At 47.2% G+C, this 23,611-nt stretch overlaps 2 protein-coding genes and 4 non-coding genes across 6 annotated transcripts; 4 read left to right on the forward strand and 2 right to left on the reverse strand.

The window, feature by feature from the left end:
• The first annotated feature begins 550 nt into the window (after window positions 1-550).
• Window positions 551-7,434, forward strand: BTN1A1 (butyrophilin subfamily 1 member A1). The gene is made up of 7 exons (XM_066352544.1): window positions 551-642; window positions 865-1,212; window positions 3,256-3,537; window positions 4,383-4,532; window positions 4,995-5,015; window positions 5,118-5,144; window positions 5,498-7,434. Exons 1-7 carry the CDS (start codon window positions 564-566, stop codon window positions 6,169-6,171), a joined length of 1,581 nt encoding a protein of 526 aa, XP_066208641.1. The 5' UTR covers window positions 551-563; the 3' UTR covers window positions 6,172-7,434.
• Window positions 7,435-9,202: 1,768 nt separating this feature from the next.
• TRNAT-AGU (transfer RNA threonine (anticodon AGU)) lies at window positions 9,203-9,276 on the reverse strand. Its single transcript has one exon. It is a non-coding gene; the product is annotated as a tRNA-Thr (tRNA).
• Window positions 9,277-13,221: 3,945 nt separating this feature from the next.
• On the forward strand, window positions 13,222-13,294 carry TRNAR-ACG (transfer RNA arginine (anticodon ACG)). Its single transcript has one exon. It is a non-coding gene; the product is annotated as a tRNA-Arg (tRNA).
• A 431-nt stretch (window positions 13,295-13,725) lies between these two features.
• Window positions 13,726-13,798, forward strand: TRNAV-CAC (transfer RNA valine (anticodon CAC)). The gene has a single exon. It is a non-coding gene; the product is annotated as a tRNA-Val (tRNA).
• Window positions 13,799-13,907: 109 nt separating this feature from the next.
• Window positions 13,908-16,267, forward strand: HMGN4 (high mobility group nucleosomal binding domain 4). Its single transcript, XM_066353048.1, has 2 exons — window positions 13,908-14,080; window positions 15,501-16,267. Exon 2 carries the CDS (start codon window positions 15,568-15,570, stop codon window positions 15,838-15,840), a length of 273 nt encoding a protein of 90 aa, XP_066209145.1. The 5' UTR covers window positions 13,908-14,080; window positions 15,501-15,567; the 3' UTR covers window positions 15,841-16,267.
• Window positions 16,268-22,728: 6,461 nt separating this feature from the next.
• TRNAK-UUU (transfer RNA lysine (anticodon UUU)) lies at window positions 22,729-22,801 on the reverse strand. The gene has a single exon. It is a non-coding gene; the product is annotated as a tRNA-Lys (tRNA).
• Between the last annotated feature and the right edge of the window lie 810 nt (window positions 22,802-23,611).

Here is a 23,611-nt window from a genome sequence, read left to right on the forward strand (position 1 = left end):
CTAAAGGCACAGACCAGCTTACTGTGCTGTGAAGAAGAGTTTGTTGGTTTGTTGTTTGTTTTTCAGGACACTGGTTCCAAAATTTGTTCATTATATGCCTCCCATTAATGGGCACTATGTCCCACAGTTCCAGCCTCCTAAGGGTTTTAGGGCCCATTTTGGTTTTTGTTTGTTTATTTGTTTTAGAGAGAAATGAAAGGGGGCGGGGGGGGGGGGAGAGAAAAACATCGTCTTGCTGTTCCACTCATCCATGCATTGGTTGATCCCTGTGTGTGCCCTGACCGGGTATCAAACCCACAACCATGGTGTGTGGAGGGGAGTTTATGAGGGGGTGCGCCAACCAACGGAGCCACCCGGCCAGGGCTCCCTTCCGTGGTTTTACACAAACTTGACACGAGGATGGGGGGCGGGCGGGCAGCTGGACTGGACACTGGGGAGCGGCGGGGCCTGGGGCGGCTTCTGTAAGGACTGGAGCCCCCCCCCCCCCGAGAGGAAGACCGCCCGGGGAACCTCCTGTCCGTTGTCTCCTAGGCCGGACCCCGAGGCTCCCGCAGAGGCGCGAGATGGCCGTCTCCCCCAGCCCCTGGCTGCCCGGGGGTCTGCTCGCCTTCATTCTCCTCCAGCTGCCGGGGCTGGACGCAGGTGAGTCTCCTCCGCTCTGTCTCTGCGCTGGGCCGAGGCGTCTCAGCAAACCTCAACGACCCCCTCCGGCCCTCCCTGGGGACTCCCGCTGGGCCCCCGGTGGACTCCGTCGGGATCGACAAGAGGGATCGTGGCGGAGACGTGGCCCCCGGCGGGAGCCTGGTCTCGGCCAGCCCTCACCCCCGTGTCCCCACTCTGTCTGACGGTCCGGCTTTCTGGCAGCTCACCTGGACGTGGCGGGGCCCCCGGAGCCCATCCTGGCCGTGGTGGGTGAGGACGCGGAGCTGCCCTGCCGCCTGGCCCCGAACGTGAGCGCGGAGCACGTGGAGCTGCGCTGGCTGCGCGAGCAGGAGTCCCCCGCGGTGCTGGTGCACCGAGACGGGCGCGCGCAGGACGCGGAGCAGATGGCCCGGTACCGGGGCAGAGCCTCGCTGGTGCAGGAGGGCCTCGCCGAGGGCCGCGTGGCCCTCAGGATCCGCGGGGTCCAGGCCTCGGACGCCGGGGAGTACCGATGCTCCTTCAGGCAGGACGACAGCCACGGAGAGGCCAGAGCGCGCCTGCAGGTGGCCGGTGAGTGCGGCGGGGGCCTTGCCCCGCGACGCCCGCGCGGTGGCCGTCTTCTTGGCTCTGTCTCTTTGCAACATTCAGACGTTCCCCGAATCCCTTTCCGGCTGGAAGGGGTTGGCAGGCCTCGAGCGGGAGGCGAGTGGGAAGGGGTTTGACGCTCAGTGGCGCAGCAAATTGCCTTTCTTATAGAAATTCCTTTCACGCATCTCCTTTCTTGTCTTCTCGAGTTTAGGATAATTTTATTAATTAAGCCCATGGCAGAGGGAAGGCTCTAGAACACTACTAGTACACCACCCACGTTCTTGATCGAGTCCCAGACCTGAGCGCTCACGTTGTGTCAGGCTTCACCATCACCGCCGGCTCCCGTGAGCGTCTCCGTGCACACCTCCAGGCTGCTTTGCGGGTTAATATCCCAAATAGTGTCCCCTGCTCTTCCGAGATCATAAAGCACGGCTGCTTGTTAACCTGCCTAGAAAAGGTTTTGCTTTTCTTCCCCTTTGTTGCGTCAAGCCAGATTTCGGGGTGAAACAACAAAGAACAGGGTAAGCCTTCGGGTGGACCGTGCAGAGGTCTGACTTCCCCACTGCCTGGGTGGGCAGCAAGGAAATCTCTCCCGACCCGTTTCCTCCTGTAAAAACTGGGAAGATTTTGCAAAGATTGAAGTCAAATTAGACAATATCTGAGAGGCTGTCCACTCTAAAAGCATTCTATACTTATAAGATATTATTACTGCTCGGCAATGGATGATATACAAGAATATTCCCTGTGTGTAAAGTTTGAAAACTTTGGGTGAAATCTGAGTTCCTGGCTCATAACAGGCTGCATCGTGCTGCATCGTGTGCAGCATGCATTTCCTTTTTTTTTTTTTCCTGAAGTTGGAAATGGGGAGGGGCAGTCAAACTCCCGCATGTGCCCAACCGGGATCCACCCGGCATGCCCACCAGGGGGCGATGCTCTGCTGCATCCAGAGCCATTCTAGCACCTGAGGCAGAGGCCATGGAGCCATCCCATCTTTGCTCCAATGGAGCCTCGGCTGCAGGAGGGGAAGAGAGAGACATGGAGGAAGGAGAGGGGGAGGGGTGGAGAAGCAGATGGGCGCTTCTCCTGTGTGCCCTGGCCGGGAATCGAACCCGGGACTCCTTCACGCCAGGCCGACGCTCTACCTCTGAGCCAACCGGCCAGGGTGCATTTCCTTTTTAGGAAATTGTCTCAAAAATGTACTGTAAAACCCTAGAGGTTTGATATCATAAAACTGTCATCGTCACCTTTTATGAATGACAGGCAACCTTGAGAATCTGCTGAAAGTGGCAGCCCTTTTCATGAGAACACATATTCTCACACACACACACAAACTTGGGATATGAATTGAAACCGATAGTCATGGTTATGTATTTAAGGACTCTTCTTGGTAGCTGGATGGTTTTTTGTTTTTTGTTTTTCTGTACTCTGTGAAAGTATAAGAAAATAATTAGGCTGAAGAAACCAGAAAAGCAGGTGTTGATTTATGTCAGGACATAATTGTTTAAGAGAAATGAAGTTGAAATCATTTCAGAAAATTTCTGAATCAGTATCATGGGTAAAGGAAGCTTAAAATGTCAGCGAGGATCTCAGTGCTAAGGGCCTTCAGCTCCTTCTCCTCAAGAATACTCCTTCTCTATTCATCTTTAAATACCCAGTGTCCATTCTCCTCTTTCCCAAAGCCTTCTCATAATACTTCCAACCACAGAGCTCCTTCTCATCTCTAGAGCTCCCAGCCTAGACCACTGGTCCATCCTTAGCCATTGATCTTGACATTCTATGTCTGCCCATCAAACTCCTGCTCACATTTCAACCACTAAATCCCAACATGGTGTCCCAATCTGATGAGGTTATGAAATTCCTTGTATTGACACTTCAGTTTCCTTGTGTCAGGAAATATGGAGAGGAGTCCCCCTCATTCTCCGTCCCCTTTGTGCATTTTGTTCTCAAACTCTGCAGTCCTGTGGTTATAAGGCTCTCTCAGAAGGGTGGCCACTGAAGGAGAAAGACCAGTCTCTCTCTCCACAGCTCTGGGCTCTGAACCTCACATTCATATGGAAGTTCAGGAGAATGGGGAGACCCGGCTGGAGTGCACCTCAGTGGGATGGTTCCCGGAGCCCCAGGTGCAGTGGGAAACAGCCACGGGAGAGAAGTTTGCATCCATGTCGGAGTCCAGGAATCCTGACGAGGAAGGCTTGTTCTCTGTGGCTGCGTCAGTGATCATCAGGGACGCCTCCGTGGAGAACGTGTCCTGCTGTATTCAGAACCCCCTTCTCGGCCAGGAGAAGGCGGTAGAGGTTTCCATACCAGGTCTGTGAAACCAAAACTGGGTTGCTGTCTGACACAGGTTCGGGGCCACATCAGCTGGGATACCTGCTCAGCATGAGCTCACGGGAGAGGGGTGGGGGTCCACTTTTTCCACCTGGAACCCTGCTCACTGACTTGAGGGAGAACCACCAACTTTGCTTGAAGGGTCAAGAGCCTGAAGGCATACACTGTACCCAGACCTCAGAGAAACTCTAGATTTTCCTTCTTAGGAGGTAGACTCTTAGCTAGAGCTTTGCCCCTGGAGGCCTTCCTGATCCAGAGACTCTGTCCTTGAGCAAACAGGAAGACTAAGCTCTCCTGTTTCCTCCTCGGCTCCCCTTTCCCCACCCCGTCCCAAGCTAGAGCTCCGTCCTGGGTCCTCAGGAAAGCAAATCTCCTCATTGTTCCCCACACACTGCCTCTGGCCCCGGAAGGAATTGTTCCTTATCCTGTGGTCACTGAGTCCTGTGCTGTAGCGCACAGACTGGGCCTTTCCCCTTCCTGGTTTACTTCCCTCATTCCCTTGGCCCAGACCCAACATTGATCATTAGGGAAGAATTTTCATATCAACATGAATTAGTCCATTTTTTTCCCCCTTTCCTTCACACGTTCTGTCCCAAAGTGACCTTTGTTCATTTTCATTCCTCTCTTTCTCTGCTCTTCCCTACCTAAGATCAAACTTAAAAAATAAAATAAAATAGAGGGGTATTTGGAGGGGCTCTTTTTGGCATGGGAGGAATGAGAAAGGTCTAGGTCACCCCACCTTCCAAGTCCCCTTGGAACTAGAAGAGGAGCTGAACTTGCTCAGTTTCTCAACAAATGTTCTCTTTTGGGGGATTTTGTTTTAGCTCCTTTCTTCCCAAGGCTGACTCCCTGGATGGTGGCTGTGGCTGTCATCTTGATGGTCCTAGGAATTCTCACCATCGGGTCCATATTTTTCATCTGGAGGCTATACAAGGAAAGATCCAGACAGAGGAGGGGTGAATTCAGCTCTACAGGTAAGTCACAGAATCCCAGGCTACTTGTCAGGAGTGCTTCTGAGTGACTACCTGCCGATGAAAGTGTTTGACTCTAGAATTCTGAAAGCCAGAGGGCATTAGGAGGCTCCTGAAGTCCCTGACACTCAGTCTGAGGAAGAACAGAGGTTTGGGTGCAGGAGGATTCAGAACCAGTTCTAACAGATATGACACCTGATGTTTGCTGGCTTCTCACCTGAGGCTCAGTCCTCACTTTTACTTTGGTTTCCCAGTAATGCTTAAAGATCTGATCCCAAGCCAGTAGGAACTTCCTGTCTATTTCTCAGAAAACAAAACAGTCCTTGTTCTTCAGTACTGATACTGTTTCAGCAATCGGCTAGTCATGATTTAACAGTTACTCCTTTGTGTGTTTTTCACACCAGTTTTGTCCTGCCCATCATGTCCGCTATAGAAGGTCATTAGGTATTTCTGTTTGTTTTCCAGAGAAACTTCTAAAGGAGCTCAGTAAGTTCTGTCTTGTCATTATTTCACCCTTGAGATTTTCTTTCTTTTTTTAAAAAAAAAAAAATAAAACCTGCCAATAACTGTCTGTCTCTTTCATTGCAGAGTGGAAAAAAGCTACATTGCATGCAGGTCAGTGGCTCTCAATTTCTCAAGGAGCTCCCAGGGATTCAAAGTCCTGGAATACTTGCAGATGAAAGCACCACCACCTTTTAGTGAGGCACATGGTTGGTCCTTGGGAGATGACTAGGAGACAAGCCCTGTCAGACACAGGGCATTAGGCACTGGGAACAGTCAGCTCACATGTCACCCCTTGGCTGTTGGTGGAAAGGGGAAACAGAAACAGCTGAGCAGACCCAACAACTCTCTTCGAAGGAGATCTATCAACTCCTAAATTGGTGCTTTATCCCCTTGGAGAAGGAAGGACTGGTCGTGTAGCCTCTCGCATTCACTCATGCTCAGACCCCCTTCTTCTCTGTGTCTAGTGGACGTGACTCTGGATCCAGACACTGCCCACCCCCACCTCTTTCTGTACGGGGATTCCAAGTCTGTCCGGCTGGAAGATGCACGCCAGAAACTGCCCGAGAAACCAGAGAGATTTGATTCCTGGCCTTGCGTGTTGGGTCGGGAAGCCTTCACCTCGGGGAGACATTACTGGGAGGTGGAGGTGGGAGACAGGACCGACTGGGCAATTGGGGTGTGTAGGGAGGATGTGATGAAGAAAGGATTTGACCCCCTGACTCCTGAGAATGGGTTTTGGGCTGTGGAGCTGTATGGAAATGGATACTGGGCCCTGACCCCGCAGCGGACCCCACTTCCCCTGCCAGGACCCCCCCGCCAGGTGGGGATTTTCCTGGACTATGAGTCAGGAGACATTGTCTTCTACAACATGATGGATGGGTCCCGTATCTACACTTACTCCAAAGCCTCTTTCTCTGGCCCCCTCCGACCATTCTTCTGCCTGTGGTCCTGTGGTAAAAAGCCCCTGACCATCTGCCCGATCACTGATGAACTTGAGGGAGTCACAGTAGTTGCTGATGCCCAGGACCCTTCTAAGGAAATCCCACTGTGCCCCATGGGGCAGGATACTGCCTCTGGGGACATAGAAATGCTTCATTCTAAACTAACCTCTACCCAGCCCAACCAAGAGGCACCTTAAAAACATCCCAGCTTAGCTTTTCCCCTTTGCTCTGACCCCTGTCTGCAACCACCCCACAAGGCTTCAGCTGCCGGCTTCATACCGCTCCGGTTTCTTGTTGGTAGTGATGGATTTGTCTTGGGAAGGTTGCGTTGCTGCTGCTAGAGAGTGTAGGGTGTAGGGCCTTCCCAATCTGTTTCTGTACCGACATCCAGGGGCAATAGAGGTGACTCTTCCATTACTTCTGTTCTGCTACCCCTTTTGGAAAAATCCTTAAGGGAAGGACTTGAAACAAACTCAAAAGGCAGCTCAGGGATCAAGATGGGGTTAGGTTGTCATGGGGTTACGACAGAAACATCTTGGTGTCCAGGCTAGAGAGGAGTATTTAGAGGGACAGGAAAGCAGAAACCCCAAAGGGTTCTGAGAACACAGGACCTGAAGCTGAAACCCCATAAAGTAACATAGAGGGGACATTATGGTGGAGCAAAGTGAGGTGACCCCAGGTCAGTAATGAACAGCCGGACTGCCCCTAGAGTGTGAGGGCCTGTATCTCAAATTTCCTAAGCCTGTTTTACAGGGTAGAGGAATCAGACCCTACTGCTGCAGGATCTGAGCAGCTGGCAAGGGAGGAGCAGAGAAGAGATGCCCTGAGCAAGGCCACCTGTCAGAAAGTGAACAGGGCAGAGAAGTTTAGACAAATCTCAAAGCTGTGTGCACAGCTGTCTCTCAGACCCTAGTCCTCTCTGCACCAGCTTGTTGCTCCCTTGCCTGGAGGGGGGTCACCCCACCCTCATTTTGTGGGCTCCATGGTTTCCAGTTCCCTTCCCCCTTCCGATCTAGAATCTCTCCATTCAGAGTCATTTCCAGGAATCATCCTTCAGTGATATCACCACTTCATCAGCCACTGTCTCAGCCTTGGGCCCCCTCAGCCCGCATCCCATCCCAACTGTCCTGTTTAACTCCTCAAACACACCCTCAATTAGCACCCGCTGCCCTCTAACTCCACACCGTGCCCACGCACTCTCTCCCCTCGCGGCCTTCCCACCACGTGCTCCCCCTTGGGTCCCCTGAATGCCGTGTCTCTGCTCAGCACAGCTGGCCTGATCGCTCCTGTCTGTATCTGCATTATCTGCTTTTTCCTTATCCCTGTGGCTTGTCTGACCAATGGATAGCAAATTTACCCATGCTCACACCTGCCTCTTCGATTGTACTTCTCCGGTGTTCAGGAGAGAGGTCGCCTGTGGTCTTAACCTAATAAACGAGTCTGTATGATTGACGAAAGCAGCACCTGCACCTTCCTTATTTTTATTCCAACACGTGGCACTGAAGCAAAAACGGAGGAAAAACCTGCGTGGGAATGCTGCTTGCCAAGCAGCGCCATTGTTTTTACCCAGGACCCACGCTGGGCCTGTCAGCAGCGGCTCCCCGGGCACGCGGGCTCAGGGGCCGCTGTCCCATGACGGTGCAGGCATTTACAAAAAGGCGGTCACCCTCAGCCCTGTTTGGGTGGTGACTCCATTTCCAGCACTAAAAATGTAACTCTTGGAATTTTCACAGTGCTTTTCCAGGAGGAGGAAATGTTAGGGGAAATTTTAGTGGTAATTGTCTTGTAACTGGGAAACAAAGAAACTGGAGTGACCTTTGGAAACCACTGTTGAAGGTCCTCATCGTTCAGTGAAACACCCACCTTTCGTTGTGTTGCCCTAAACGAGGATCCTGACCTTAAGGCAAAGGGTCAGAGTGTGCGTGTCAGCACGTGCGTCTCCAGTGTCCTTTTTCCTCATCCTGGCTCAAACACTGCTCACCCCACACTGGCCGCCGTATGCCACCCGCCAACCCTGGGAGAAGAACACGATTTATCCCTGCTTTAAAAGTATTCACTTAAAAAGTAGTTGCTTTGCTGGTTTGGTGTGTGATGTGCATTTTGCAACGTGTATGTGAAACCTCACCCAGAGTAGACAGGGTGACGACCTCAGGAACCTCTCGCTGAGAGTAGTAAGAAAACCGGCCACAGATTTTAATCAGCTCTGCGATTCCCCTCCCTCTTTCCCTTTTCCCCTTCAAGGAAAATGGTCACCAGGCGCAGTCCTGAGCTGGTGACAGATTCTTAGGAAACATCTGTATCCTTCTTTCCCCTAGCTTCAGCTTCTGGGCACGAGGCACCGTGAGGAAGACTTTTATCTGATGAGCCTGGGGGTGCCCTTTCCGGCCGACACCAGGTGCCAGTGCCTGGAGGAAATTACCTCGGTTATTCTGGCTTTATTCTCGAATCTTCCAAAAGAGAAGAAATGTTGCCTTGCCAAATACGTTGTCAAAGCCAAATATCAATACATTGTCTTCATCCCCTGAGGCAGAATCAGTGATAACTGTGATTTCAGAAACCTTTCGGGGGTGTTTACACAAGTTGCTGTGGGGAAAGCCTGGTTGGTATCAAGCGCCTCCTTTGCTGGGTTTAGTAGACACAAAAAGTACTCATCCCTTATTTTGTTCTGTTTAATTATTTGCTGCAGTATAACATCCATTCAGAAAAGTCCACCAATCTTCAGTGTACAGCTAGATAAATTCAGAACAAGCCGAAGACACTCCGGGCCCTTGCACCTGTTGTGTATTATACAATCAGGTTTCGGTGGCTGCTGAGAAGGGAGATAGATGATGCAGCCTTCTCCACAGTTCTCAATCACTCCTTTCTAAAAACATAACCTGCAGCTTGTGAGAGAAAAATCCATTTGGGATTTTTCTGGGAAAGAGCATAGAATGAGCAGAGACTGTGATATTGTTTGCGGTCTGGTGACTTTGCCTTCTGCTTTCCCTGCTTTCTATTGTACTTGCTGAAAATAGGTATGTGGGGGAAAAAATGTAAGAACAGAAAAGATGGAGATTTTCTCCAAGAGAACAATTTCATCTCTGTGTCCTGATTTTGTAAACTTGAACGTCTATCCTTACACCTATGTGAAACACTTTTGCGAGACCCCACAGGGGAAATTCACCTTTCAGAATTCACTTTGATCATCCCTCCCCTTTGTTGAGGGCGGAAAAGGAAAAGAACACAGAGAGGCCCCGCTGGGATTCGAACCCAGGATCTCCTGTTTACTAGACAGGCGCTTTAACCAGCTAAGCCACGGAGCCCGCACGCCGGCTCCTGTCCAAATCGATGAGGAAAGAGGGAGATGTCTGCTTTCGTTCTGTGCATTTCTTTCTTTTTTCTGTACGGAGGTCAGGAGCCACCCAGATGTTTCCCCCAGATCCTAAAAATAAACCTGCTCCTCGCCCCAAAAGAAAACGCTCAGCTGTAGGAAAATAGCCGCCCGGCGCGGGGTGGGCGCAGAAAGAATCAGGGGAGGGGACCGGCTACATTCACACGAAGACACGCCTCTGGACCGTGTGACACATTGACACCAGATCACTTCCAGCACCAAGAACTGGCCCGTGCAGGAAGCAAGCTATCCGTTCTCTGTTTGGCGGGTTTTAATTAAAATTCCAGTCATTCCTTACCACAAGTCTTTCCCTAAAATTGGATTCCACTTGCCTGCTTCTACATAGCTATTCCAGAGTTGCACCTTAAAAATACAAGGTTTCTTACTTAAAACCTAGTATTGGAAAGAAATACAGAGTGATCTCCTCTACTCTGCAGCTACAGGAGAGATACTTTCTGTCCTAAAATTTGTCCAAAGGCTCTGTTTTGATAACATGTCAAATCGAGAGCATTAGCATGAATTTCTACTTTGTTATGAGGGCTTATGTGAGTATTTGTAACTGTTCCCAGTGTATTCTGTGCTCTGTATGGTCCTTGGGAATATAATTTAAACAAATGGCTTTAGTGAAATCCTGAACAGTTTACAAGTTGTCGCCATAGCTGTGAAAGTATCTTCCCAAATGAAACCTGTAAGTATGATTTGCTGTCTTGCTTAATATCTGTTGCCATGGTGATAATGCTGAGATCAACATTTCAGTATTTCTAAACTGTATCAATATTTGAAGACTTTCTCTATCAGACTATCAGGCACTGACTTCGGCCTACATATATGATTGGGGGCAGCGTGGCTGCTAGATTTCTTATTTTCATTAAAATATGAAAGACAATGAACTCAACACACAGTTTGATTGAAACTCCATGAAGTAAGTACCTATACTGCTCACAAAAATTAGGGGATGTTTCAAAATGAATATGAAGTGATAAAAAAAAAGAAGCATTTGATTTTTTTTTTTTATTAAACAAGAACATCAAAAAAGCAAATGACAAGTCAAAGAAAGTTGTTCAATTATGCAAGTGAGATGCAAAACCAACTTTTATTTCATTGGTGAAAATGCACTACACAAAAGGCTGAAAGTACTGGAGTATCGGTATGTTCCCTGATCCCCTAATTTTTGTGAGCAGTATGTTTTTTTAATATTATAAGATGCATCATCTTATCATTAGTCTGCTTGGAGCCAGTATAATTATAAACAGCACAGTAACACCTCCTAATGGCTTTAACCAAACGGTGGCAGAATATCAGAAAGACAGCATGCGTACAGTTTGTGGATTGGGTTTTTCCTTTGACTGGCAGCAATCAAAATTTGTACAGAAATTCTGAGAAGTCAAAGGAGTTTCTTTGCTTTTTTTTTTTTTTTTTTTAAATCAAGCTAGAGGTAAGTCTTGGGAAGAAGTTGAGACTACAGCAATCACGTCCAGAAATCAGGGTGTGAAACTTATTTCCTACTTAATTCCTAGTGTGACCATAAAGGGGCACGGAAAGTCCTCACGTTGGCTTTGTTCCACACACCTGACATTGGAGAAGGTGCAGACTGCTATTTCACAGACTCTGATGATAAAGTAAAAAAGCGTGGGAGCGGCAGACAGCGCTATTTTCCATATGCTTGGGACAGAAACTGGAAAAGGGGTAGTCTGTGAATTTCAATGGAAAAATATTTTATTTTTTACTACATAACAAGTAAAAACTGAAATTTTGTGTATTCTTCTTCCATTATGATTAAAGGCAACAAATCACAGTTGTATTTCAGCAGTTTTGACTTTATCACTATTGAAAATCACAATTTATTTATGTATGTATGTATGTATGTATTTATTTATTTTAGCAAGAGAGACAGACAGGGACAGATGGACAGGAAGGGAGAGAGAGGAGAAGCATCAAGTCTTCGTTGCAGCACCTTAGTTGTTCATTGATTGCTCTCTCATATGTGCCAGCGATCTTGGGCTCAAGCCAGCAACTTTGGGGTCATGTCTATGATCCCACGCTCAAGCGGGCTTCGAACTTGAGTCCTCATTGTCTCAGGCCGCTGCTCCACCCACTACACCACTGCCTGGTCAGGCCACACGTTTTCTTAAAAAAAAATTTTTTTTTCTAAATTTCTTAAAATGTCATTTAAAAAAATATCATTTTGCTCATTACTGCTTTAAAATGTATTTATCAGATCTCCTGCTGATATGGTCACTTAGTGCACTAATAAAGGAGTACAAATACTACTATACCATTTTTTAATATTGAAGAACATGTTTCAGTATGATCGGTTTCCCTTTGAAATCCTACGGATTTATCTTTTCATATATATTTAAAACTATTATTCCATGATGGAGTCCATAACCACCAAACTTCCCTGGGGGTAATAGTATGGAGCCAGGTCAGATGACTTGTTCTGTGGTCTAGGGAAGAATCTACGATGGTCTGCTTTAATAAGAGCAGGAACATGGATATTTTTCTTAAGGATTGTTACAACCTCACCAACTGAAAACAATTATTTTCTAATCTCAGTATATATATTCTCAATGTCGGGCAGTTTTACCACATCTGTTCAGTAGCCCTCAACTTATTTATTAATACAACGCTACCAGGCGTGGGGATAATGCCTCCTCTTCAGAAACATCGAGAGGCTGAAACGCACAGAGAGACACTACTGTGCTTCCCGAGAAAGCAAACGAGTGAGCCTTCATGTGCGAGTTGGCGAGGTTCTTTTTAAAGGTGTCCAGTTCCGAGATGTACATCCTGCGGTCTGAGCAGCACACAGGGAAGGTGCTTGCTTAGCACAGTCTTCCTTAGCAATTTTTTGAAATAACTTATTTATCCTAACACACAAGAAAGAAAGTTAGATCATGCCACCCTCCAATAGCTTCCAGTTTCCTATAGTAGCAGCCCAAGTCCTTACAAAAGTCTGCAAGGTGGGAGGTCACGTCCGGGTCTGCTGTCCCTGTCCACTCAGCACTGGGCTCTTCACATTACTGGACTGGCCCAAGCAGGCTGCCACTTCCAGGCCTTCCCAACATCTGCACTTCTCTCTCGTCCACACCTTCCTTGCCGGACTTTTTTCTATTTCTTTTCCTGGATTTTGCTTTGTTTTTCTCCACACGCTTATCACCTTTGTTTTACTTATTGAACCATAATCTGTGTCAGATGATGAGGGACAGAAGGAGGTGATGCAGGGGCAGAGCAGGCTCTGGGCTGCCTCCCCCTGCCAACACTGCGGAGGAACCCCCACCTGAGCACGGTCAAACCTGTAGGGAACTTTCGTGAGTGTATTTGAACCAAACTGATATGACAGGGGAGCAAGATCTCAAACGCTCTGGAGAACGAGATTTGTAGCTTCTTTTCTCGAAGAAGCTACAATGGAGATTGGAATGGAGAGTGAAGGTGGGAGAAAACAAGGTGCAGTACAATGAACAGGACTACGTGCTCCCCGGAGGGTGGTTACGCCTCCTAGGGGCCTGAACAAGGGGATTAATTCCATCGGTTCAAAAGCTTGTTAACCTAGATATACAAGAACAATGGACAGGGGCCTGCTGAAGATTAAATAACCTTTTACTAAAGAATTATAGACTGGGGGCGTGACTCCCCACCACGACCTGTCCATTTAGGGGTTTGTGTTCAGATCACCCGTGAGGTTACTGTCGGTCAATGACCTATGAAAGAGCCCCTTTGCCGTTCACAGGGTCCGGGAGCTGGTCTTCCAGGGCGCGGACCTGGGAGTCCGGGACGTTGGTCAGGCACTCGGCCGGATCACAGACCCGGGGGAAGACGGGTACCGGCGCCACCGCCTGGTTTCTGATGAAAACAAGCCGCGGGGGCGGGCCTCCCACGTGGGCCAGTGGCGCAATGGATAACGCGTCTGACTACGGATCAGAAGATTCCAGGTTCGACTCCTGGCTGGCTCGGTGGACGCGGTGTCCTTTTACTTCATCGCCGAGCCCGGTGGTAACCCCGGTGGTTCCCCCGGCGGAGGAGGAAGAAGTTCCTAAGAAGCGGGGAGCGGCGTCCACCACCCGCAGCCGACACCTGCGCGGTCTGCCGCCCGCCGCGCTCGAAGGAAGGGCGGCTGTGAAGTAACGTTAGCCAGAGGTGAGGCGATGAAGATGTGGAAATTCCGGCTGAGGAATAATAACGAAGAGTCGGTCGGTTGTAGCGGTTCAAGCCTCTCTTTTGTTCTCCCGCACCCAGTCATTTCCGGTATAAACTGCCGGGCTGGGGGGCACGCGCAGAGCGCACGCGCACACAGCGACGCGAGACGCGGAAGCGAGGGGGCGGGGCACGGAAGGGGCGGGATGCGTGAGGTGAATAGTGAGTTCTCCGAGGGGTTGGGTATCCTGTTTCCGTAGTGTAGTGGTTATCACGTTCGCCTCACACGCGAAAGGTCCCCGGTTCGAAACCGGGCGGAAACAACACGTGTCTATTTTCCTCTTTATGTAACGAACTGGTTAAAACCCTCCTTTTCTTTATTTTTAAAATTTCACGCCCTCCCTAAACACGAGCCTCCTTTTCCCGTCTTGCTCGCCCCCGGGCCGTGGTGCTGACGTGGGTGCGGAGCGGGGCGGCCGCAGAGGCGGACCCGAGGGTAGACGCGGCCCAGGCCCCGGAAGCGCATCCTCGGCTCGCGGCCTTCCTTCCCGTGGATCCCCGACCGCCCCCCGGGCCCCGCCACCAGGGGACGGCCTGGACACTCGGTGAGTGCGGGGCATCCGGGCGCCTCCCGTCCCCGCGCACCGCGGGGGAGGGGATCGTGGCGGGGGGTCCCCTCCGTGCCCGGGTCCGAGATGTCCCCGCTGGGACACCCTCCGAGGGGACGCCGGCGGGTCCAGGCTTCCCTCCCCTGGGCCTGCGCTCGCGTCCCAGGCGGCAGGACCCCACCGTTCACGACGGTGGTCGCGCCCGGTTCCGGCAGGACCTGCGCCCTGGGTGGCCTCGGTCCGGCAGCGGTAACGGGATCGTCCGATGCGTTTTGGGAAACAGGTCTCGTGATTGCAACCTGACGGCCTCCGCGTCCCCTCCGCAATAGCGTTGCCATCGCCGCTGTTGTCTCCATCCCTGTATCTAAGGGGCAGAGGCGGGTCGCTCAGGTCACATAGCCCAGGTTCCCTCGGTGCCTGACATGAATGATGCGTTTGTGACGCGCTCCTGGCGCGAAGGGCAGAGCCAGCCTTTCCTACTGAGCTGCTACCTTTGTTTCCGCGGGCGGCTGCGCTCCGTTCCCGTCCCGTCCTCGCCTCTTAGACCCCGGGGTTTTTTTGTCACCTCGCTGGGTCCCTTGGTAGCAGGACGTAACCCTGGGGCCTGCGCTCAGTTCCAGTTTGTCCGAGATCTTTTTATTCGCGGACCCAGCTACAGCAGTCGGGAGGCAGAGGTCCCAGGGTCAGGCGGGGTCAGGGATTGTCCCCTCGGCCTTTCCCTGTGTCAAAGGACAGCAGGGTGTCAGCTGAGAAACTGGTCGCCAGGTGCACCTGGTGACAGTTTGTTCGACGCCCGTCGCTCAGCGCACCTTCCCCGTCCCCATCACACCGTTAAGGAAGCGCAATGCGGCCCCCATCACAGAAGGAGCCCGCAGCCCAAGGAGGAGGCAGACGAGTCCAGTTGAATAGGCGACTTAGTGCAGAAACGCAGTCCCGGGCGGCGGGACGGGGGCATCTCCGCGTCCACACCCCAGACACACAGTTTCCCGGCTGAAGCCGGGGGTCTGCGCGCCCGGCGAGGAACGTGAGTGATCCGAGGGGCTGGCGCCCGCTCTGCGTCCAGCTTCTCGGGAGACGACATCCAGGCGCCGCGGCGCAGAGAACTGCCCGGATTCTGCGACTGCACAGCGCCCTCGTGTGCGTCCATCGTTTTTAGAATGTCCATTTTGTCCTTTTCTCAAGAATCTGTAGGAATTCTTGATATTTTCTGGACTCTAATCCTTTGTCCGTTCTGTGTGTTGTGAATACCTTTCCCCAGCTCAAAATAGATCCTTTTCCATTTTAGGCTACCCTTTATATACACAAATTATTCATTTGAATATAACCAGATTGGAATGTTAACGTAGTTACATCTGTCAGCCTTTCCCTTTATAGTTGACACTTTTTTGTGTGTGTCTTGTTAAATAAATCTTTCCAGGAGCGGTGTGAGGAAGACAGAAGAACCCTCTGGCAGGCAAAGCCACCCGCGAAGCACTGCTGCCACCATGCCCAAAAGAAAGGCAAAAGAAGATGCTAAAGGTGACAAAGTGAAGGTGAAGAATGAGCCCCAGAGGAGGTCGGCACGGTTGTCCGCTAAGCCTGCTCCTCCAAAACCAGAGGCCAGGCCTAAAAAGACCCCCGCAAAGAAGGGGGAGAAGCTGTCCAAAGGAAGAAAGGGGAAAGCGGATGTTGGCAAAGATGCACTCAGCCCTGCGAAAACCCACGATGTCTCCACAGCCCAGTCACAGAAAGCAGAAGGCACCAGAGATACCAAGTGAAATAGGCTTTTTTTCATAGCTCTGTACTTCTAATGACTCTACTGTTTGAAATACTTCTTAAATTTTATAAAGATGTAGGGTTTGTTTTGTTTTTTAAGTTATGTTGTTAGCACACGAGACACTTTGTTGTCTTTTCTGAAAAGGTCAAATCCCATTAATAGAATGTTTAGAAGCTGGATTGAAAGGGGGTAGGATTTTCTATCCTCGTTTTTGAAGATTATTCTTGATTTCATTCACACGTCAGCCACTTTGGCTCAGAAGACTTATGGTGCAGGGAAGCCAAACATCCTGTCTTCTTTCCTGATGCCCTCAGCATGTATTTACCTGACTTCTGAAATTAAGACTCATGATGTGGCCTTGGCACCCCTAAAATCGGCCCTGTTTGTTGGGTAGCAGTGCTCACACTTTCTGGTGGTGACATCAAGAGGGTGTTGCTCAAAAAAGCCAAGATTTCTGTTTGTAGTTTGTGGATCATGGCACTGAGAATCTGGAACTTTTAGGGCTTTGTTTTGTTTTTCTCCACGTCAGAATTGACCCGTGAAAAGATCTTAACATGTCTCATGTAAAATGTATCAATATATCCCTTCTGAAAACTTTCCCTGTTCAAAGCAGCAACAGACAATTTGGGTGACTTTTGAGGAAGGGGTTCTGGAAGTTGTAAAATTTTATAGACTGTTATCGCTGAAAGTAACTTTTTGTTTATTTTATTTTATTTTTTGGTATCTGAAAAAGTGGGATACAAATTAGCAGTGAGAGGAGGATCACTTCCTACCCAAACTCATAAAGAGATTTTTTTACTGCCTTGTAGAAGTTGTATAGTTTTGCTTTTCACACTTATCTTTAGTCTTTCCTGAACTGACTTTTGTGAAACGTATGAGACAGAAGTTCAATGTAACATTTTTTTTAAACGTATGGGTAAGTGGTTGTCCCATCACCACTTTTTCAAGTTTATCTATTTCCCCGCTGATCTGTAACACTGGCTCTTTCATAAATCAATGTTGTGTGTGTGTTGGGGCCGGGGGGGCTGTTGGTGGTTTCTGCTCTGACTCATCGGTCAATTGGTCTAACCTGTGGCCATGCTGTACAATCCTGAGTATTGCAACCTTAGGGTCGTGATATCCAACCTCCACTTCCAACACCTCCACAGATTTTTCTTCCTCAGGAGTGTCTTGGCTATGCTTAGCTAGACTGCAAGTTCTAAATCAAACAAAAAAAATGTTGAAGTTTTATTGGATTTGTTTTGAATTTGTAAATTACAGTGTTGAGTCTTTCAATCTATGAACCTAGTATACATAGCTCCATTTATTTAAAATCTTTACATATCTTTCAATAAAGTTTTATAATTTTCTCCATAAATGTCTTCTTTGTTAATATTTCCTAGGGACTTAATATGCACTTTTTGATTCTATTTTATATGGTATATTTTTCGTTTCATTTTGTTTTTAGCTAAAGTTGATTTTTTTTAATTCAGTGATCTTGCCAAACTCTCATTAATTCCTATATTTGTATATTCTTTGGAATTTTCTGCATAGACAACCATAGAGTCTGAATATGTAAACAATTCTTTCTTTAGCATCTTATACCATTTTTCCTTTTTCTAATGCTAGACATTGTCCACATGCCCAGGGAGTGAGGAGGAAGTAGTAGTGAATAAAACAAAGTCTCTGCTTTCACCAAGCTTATATTTGGGGAGGAGGAGTCAGATGTAGAAAATACACATACTTATGTGACAGGGGGACTTAAGAAGTGTGAGTACTACTTGGATAGGGTGATTAGGTGATGTTTCAGCAGAGCACTTAATGAAGTAGTGAAACAAGAGAAGAGACTAAAGGAAAAGCATTCCAGCAGAGGGAACAGCACATGCAGAGGTAACATGGAACTAGACATGCTGAGGAAGAACTAGGAGGCAGAAGTAGCTGAATTGGAGTGAGGATAAGAGTGACAGTTGTTATGACTACCGATATGGTCAGGAGCCAGAAAATGGATGACTTTCCAGGCCATAATTTTTCTCTGTGATGGGATACCATTATAGTTTTGAACAGAGAAATGACAGTCTAAGAGGTGTGTGTGTGTGTGTGTGTGTGTGTGTGTGTGTGTGTGGCACATGGACTATAGGTTGTAAGGGGGGAGGGGGAGAATTAAAGGAGGAAAACCAGTTAGATGGTTGTCTCAACTGAATTGCTGGAAATTCTACTTTATCCTGACATATTACCATCCTTCTTCTCAACTATGCCCACACCATTTCATTCCATAAAGAATAAACATTTATCTGTGCTTTTTTCTTACCAAACAGGTCAGGATTAAAGATAAGCATTCTCTGTTCTCAAAGTCCAAAGAAGTCAAGTGATAGATATCTCTAGTGTGCTTAGTGTTGTGATAACGCTGGAGAAAACTTAACCAGCCTGCCAAAACTTGAAGGGGTTTTAGAGAGGGCTTCCTGGGGCATTTCGACACCTAAACAGCAAAATGAAAACAAAAGCTCTGGTCAAGCACAGAGTGGGGAAAAGGCTTCTAATAAGATTAATGTTTGCAAGGATGTGAAGAGAATGTGGTGCATAGCCCATATTCAAGAAATTGTTGCATCAACAAAAAAATTAAAAGGCATAAACAAGTTGTATTAGGTTTTTAAAACAATATTTCTTAAGTATTTGTTTGCCAAAGACTGTCTGCCCAATGATTTACATGCATAACTTTATTTCCATAACTATGAATTCAATAATATTTATACTATCCCATGTCATATCTACTACATGTAATAAACATAGTTTACAAACTAAACAGTTATAATTTCCAATGAAGAAGGGTAGTAACGAAAGGATAATAATTTCTAGGGGAAAAGTGGTCGTCGAATTCAGAGCGTTAGTATATCTCCAGAAAAATAAAGCTAGCAGGAATACTGTTTTTTCTACAAGGACCCCAATTTTTTAGACAGAAACATTCCTGAAGCGGGGGGTGGGGCAAATTAGGAAAACGTTGTCAGCCTTTACACGTCCTTGCCCCCTTATCCGATCCATTAAGTAAGCATTTACATTTCTATCTGTAAAGTCATAAATTAACACCCTGGTTTACAAACATTTTAAGAAGTGGGGTGTCTGATATCAAGCATCCTGAGGAATCCAGAATTCTCAATCATCAAATTTATAACGCTCAAAACGGACGGAAGTAGACGGAGGGACACTTATTTCCCCATGTCCGCCGTCGTCCAACTTCGTCGGGTCCCGGCGACCCAGTAAAACAGACCAGACTCCACTCCAAAACCCTCCAAAGCCTCCCGGGCCGCATTATGCAAATGACTTAGGAAAGCCCTACAGCAACTTCCGGAGGACGCGGCCCGCACCGCGCGGACGCACTTCTGGTCCCCTCTAGGCCTCTCGGGCGGCCTCCTTCTCGGTGACCCCGCGCGCCGACCAGCCTGGATTGAACGCTGGTTCCCAGGCGGCGGGGAGGCTGTCAGCGTGGTTTCCTCTCGGGGTTGCCCCTCGGGCCCCTCGCAGACCTGGCTTGGGCTTCTGTCCCGGTCTAATTCCACGAGCCCTTTCGTGAAGTTCAGACAGAAGAGGTCGGCCAGCACTAGGAGGTCGCCTCGGGGCAGGGTTGCATAATTTCTTCGGTGTCTGACGGAGACCTTGGAGTCCTTCTCGAGATGATATTTTAAAAAGCAACAAAAAACGCGAAACATAGGTAACAAAGAAAACCAATTATACTGCGAAATAGATACCAAACAATTGAAAGGATTTCCTATATAGCCCCACGTGTTGCTTCTTCATTAATAGAATGCATTAAATATTAAACATCAAGAACCCTCTTATGAGGGTTGTAGTTTTAAAATAGTTAAGTAGGAAATGTTTGTAACACCTGTATAGTGACATGAAAATACCTGCGCTTTTTCTTGGTGGCAAAGCCACAGGCACTTCTCTTCCAACTGGAATTCATTGCTACGTGAAGAATATGCTAAAATTTCAGTTAGCGGTAAAGATTTTAAAGAAGTAATTTTTTTTCTCACCCAACTCCCCAAGTTAAACCCCGCAAAAATGCCTCACACAATGCCAGGTATGTGGAAAGCCACTTCCCCGCAATGCACATATTAGTAATTTTATTATTACTTTTTTGCACCTGCTCAAATTTCTTTTAGGTGACAGGATGGAATTCATTACATGAAGTGTTGAGTTGGAACAAAGATAAATTAGAGTTCAGTCCATTAATTCAGATATGTTAACCTGAAAATAAAAGACCAAAGTGAGAGGCAAAAGGTATTTATTTGAGATTAATAGGAGTACCTGTTGGGCAAGCACTGATTCAAACAGAGCCCAGATAGTGTTCTCATGAGGAGACAAGGCAAGGGGTATTTATGAGAAAGGGAAGAAGAACAATTTTATCAGTAGAAGGAAAGCATTGTTATTGGTGCAGATAAGACAATGTCACGATGCTAACTTGAAAAATGTTTTTAATTTTCAGTCCAATAATCATCAGTCCAGTAGTCAGTCTATCTGCTTTCCTGTTATCTTTGCAACCAGTTCTTTGGGGCACAATGTGGCTCTAGACCCAGTCCAAAGGGTATTTAGCCCCCCCCCCTTTTTTTTTAACATCCAGAGGTTTGAGACATAAGACTGCAAAGGAGTACTTATGGGGTAGCAGCATTTTAAAGAGGTTCCTTTTTTCTATTTTGATATTCTCCATCTTTTTTATTAAGCTCTTTCCTTGAAAGCAACACTGATGAATTAAAGCAGCATTGGTGCTGTATTGTTAAGTGGCTCATTTTGGGTATATCATGTCATTGTCCGTCTCTTGTTCGTCTCTTGTCACCAGGAAGGCTCATTCCTGGTATGTTATGTCCCATGTAGACGGGAAAGTGGTTTTGTAGGAGCCCTAGGCCAACCATTTGAGCAACAAAAATGCTAGAACAGAGGAAGGCTTTATCATCATGTTTCTTTAAGGGCAGGGAAACATCTTCTGTAGTTTCTTCTTTTTCCTTCCTCCCTCTCTCTCTCTCTCTCTCTCTCTCTCTCTCTCTCTCTCTCTTCTTTCTTTCTCCCTTTCTTTCTTTCTTTCTTTCTTTTTCTTTCTTTCTTTCTTTCTTTCTTTCTTTCTTTCTTTCTTTCTTTCTTTCTTTCTTTCTTTCTTTCTTTCTTTCTTTCTTTCTTTCTTTCTTCTTCTTCCTCCCTCCCTCCCTCCCTCCCTCCCTCTCTCCCTCCCTCCCTTTTCTTCCTTCTTTCCCTCCTTCCTTCCTTCCTTTTTTCCTTCCTTCCTTCCTTCCTTCCTTCCTTCCTTCCTTCCTTCCTTCCTTCCTTCCTCCTTCCTTCCTTCCTTCCTTCCTTCCTTCCTTCCTTCCTTCCTTCCTTCTTTCTTCCTCTCTTTCTTCCTTTCTTCCTTTCTTTCCTGTCTTTGTGTGTGTGTGTGTGTGTGTGTGCATGCGCGCGTGCTTTTTGTTTGTTTATTGTTTCTTCTGCAGTTTCTTGAACTTTTCTTGTATAAAGTCTCATAGACCTTAGTGATTACCTCAGAAATGTTGAGTAACCATTATCAAAGGAGTGTCTTTATAGCATTGAGCTGTGCAAAACAAAGTTTTATAACAGCAAAATTTTCTATAATAGCAAAATTTTCTATAATAGCAAAATGCTATGTACAACTTGAAGAATAACTCTGAACCAGGAGGCAATAACTGAGGGCAGTCAACTGAAGATTTATCTTTGCAGTTAGAAATTAAGGGGTGGGTGATGGGGAAGTATTGTAGCGAGTGCTTAGCCTCTCATATTATTTGTGAAATAGGAAGGAACTAAAGTAAGAAAAAAAAAAAGGACAAATGAATATGTAGATTATACAGACCTGGTTGGGAGCCTTGGGTTAGTTGTCCACAACAGATATCATCTGCTTTATTTCCTAGTAATTTTAATTTCAAATCCCCTGTGGGTTGATCAGTCCAGTTAGGATGTGTTCTTTTGTTCTACAGGTTTGGTGCCCGTTTGACTATTTTTAACAGCAAGAAAAATAAAAATCTAATTTTTCTGTTATCTTCTGGAACCATCAGGATGAAATTTCTGCTTTAAGCAATCATGAAATGCAGTCTCAATCAAGGGCTGCCAAGCAAGGGACCTGGGCACTCAGGTGATTTGAGGCTTTGGATCAGTCCAGGCCAGGGGACTTGGGTTTAGGGGGAAGGGTGGAGCAGTCAGGTTACTCAGCACAGTACCCATTGCCCTGTACCCTGTCACATCTCCTCTTAGTGGTGACCCTACAGCTCACTGATTCCCAGGGAGGAGGACTTGAAATCAACCTAACAGTGGGTAGCACCCAGCATTTTAAAGAATCCGAATCTTGAAAATAACAATGCAGGGCATGTAGAAGATTATATGGTGATTTAGGCCACCTTTATTCCTGTTATTTGTATATTTTCTGGTTGCAAAGATCAACTAGACTTCAAACTGGTTCTGGTCAAAAACTAGGAAGCCCCTAGGCCATGAGTTCTCAGAGGCGGCCCCACTACCAATGTCCAGTTTCCGCGAGCATCCTCGGAGCTGAGCAAAGCAGGTGATCTGAAAGAAGCAAGCATAATGACGTACTTACTGCTGAGGGAGACATTTTGCGCTTTTGTTGCTTTTTCAAGAACAGTTTGACCTTTGATAACTGGTAACTACTGTTACTAACATTTTTACTCATGCTCTATGAAATATTTTGTGTGCTGTGGCTTCCAGGCACTTTACTGAACTCCCTTCTATTTTCCGAACAAGCCCGAGTTTATGATTGGGTTGCTCAGAATTCCCTCTCATTTTTTAAAATTTTTTTTTAGAAATCAATCCTTGATTAGAGAATATCTCTAATTTGTTAGATACATCAACCCGAGATTTCAGGGTACCTTTTTGGTGGAAGGGAAAAAAAAAAAAGGAGCGAGAACGCCCGAACAGGGACTTGAACCCTGGACCCTCAGATTAAAAGTCTGATGCTCTACCGACTGAGCTATCCGGGCTCTCTAGGAGAGTGGCTACCATATTAACTCAACTAAAGGTAACTGTAAAAATTGAAGGAGACAAGTCATTTTAGTTGTTTTAGCTGTGATTCTTGATCGGAGCTTTGTTCACACTACCAAGCTTAGTAACTCAGCCGCGACGAGGTTGTATTTCTTTTTCTTTCTTTTTTTCTTTAAGAGTGAAGTCAATCCTACTACATTAATAATAATGTCCTTCAAACTCTAACTTTATATATATAAAACTTTATATATATATAATACACGGTATAATATGTGTATAGATACTGTATATCTATAGAGTATATGGATACATACCAGACTGCGTAGAATTCAGTCCAGTCGAGAACTGCCGAAGGCTGGCCCTTCGGTTCCTCGGCTTCCCGGAGAAAAGCTCAAATACTCTACGCCTGAGCCCCAACAGAGCACTTTCAAAAGGAAGCCGAGTCGATACTGTGCTTTAGTGAAATAACATTTTCCGCGGCACCTTGAACACCGAAAGAGGGACAGAGGAAACAGTTTGATTTTGTGCTCGGCCTCAGCAGTCTTTGGAGAAAAGAAAAAAAAAAAAAAAGAGAATAGCAATAAAAAGAAAGCTTTTAAGGGAGCGCCCCGCGCTTGTTTCCTGGTCAGATCTCAGGTACTTAGATTGTGTTTCGAGGCTGACAAGGAACCGATGTCTGCAAGGCTTCCTCCACTTGCAATACCCATAAATGTTGTCACATCAGCCATTTCAAGGTTTCTATGGATAAAGGAAAGAAAAATTAGCTTTACAGAAACTCTTGGAATTGCGAGGCAGTGCGTGTATGTGGG

The sequence above is a fragment of the Saccopteryx leptura genome, chromosome 11, assembly GCF_036850995.1.
Source record: "Saccopteryx leptura isolate mSacLep1 chromosome 11, mSacLep1_pri_phased_curated, whole genome shotgun sequence".
NCBI lineage: Eukaryota > Metazoa > Chordata > Mammalia > Chiroptera > Emballonuridae > Saccopteryx > Saccopteryx leptura.

What these genes read in the sequence shown, in the direction of transcription:
- HMGN4 (XM_066353048.1), top strand. Translation starts at nt 15,568, where the DNA reads ATGCCCAAAAGAAAGGCAAAAGAAGATGCTAAAGGTGACAAAGTGAAG.
- BTN1A1 (XM_066352544.1), top strand. Translation starts at nt 564, where the DNA reads ATGGCCGTCTCCCCCAGCCCCTGGCTGCCCGGGGGTCTGCTCGCCTTC. An exon ending in GGTAGAGGTTTCCATACCAG is followed by an intron (nt 3,538 to 4,382) that starts GTCTGTGAAACC and finishes ATTTTGTTTTAG; the next exon opens with CTCCTTTCTTCCCAAGGCTG. An exon ending in GAAACTTCTAAAGGAGCTCA is followed by an intron (nt 5,016 to 5,117) that starts GTAAGTTCTGTC and finishes CTTTCATTGCAG; the next exon opens with AGTGGAAAAAAGCTACATTG.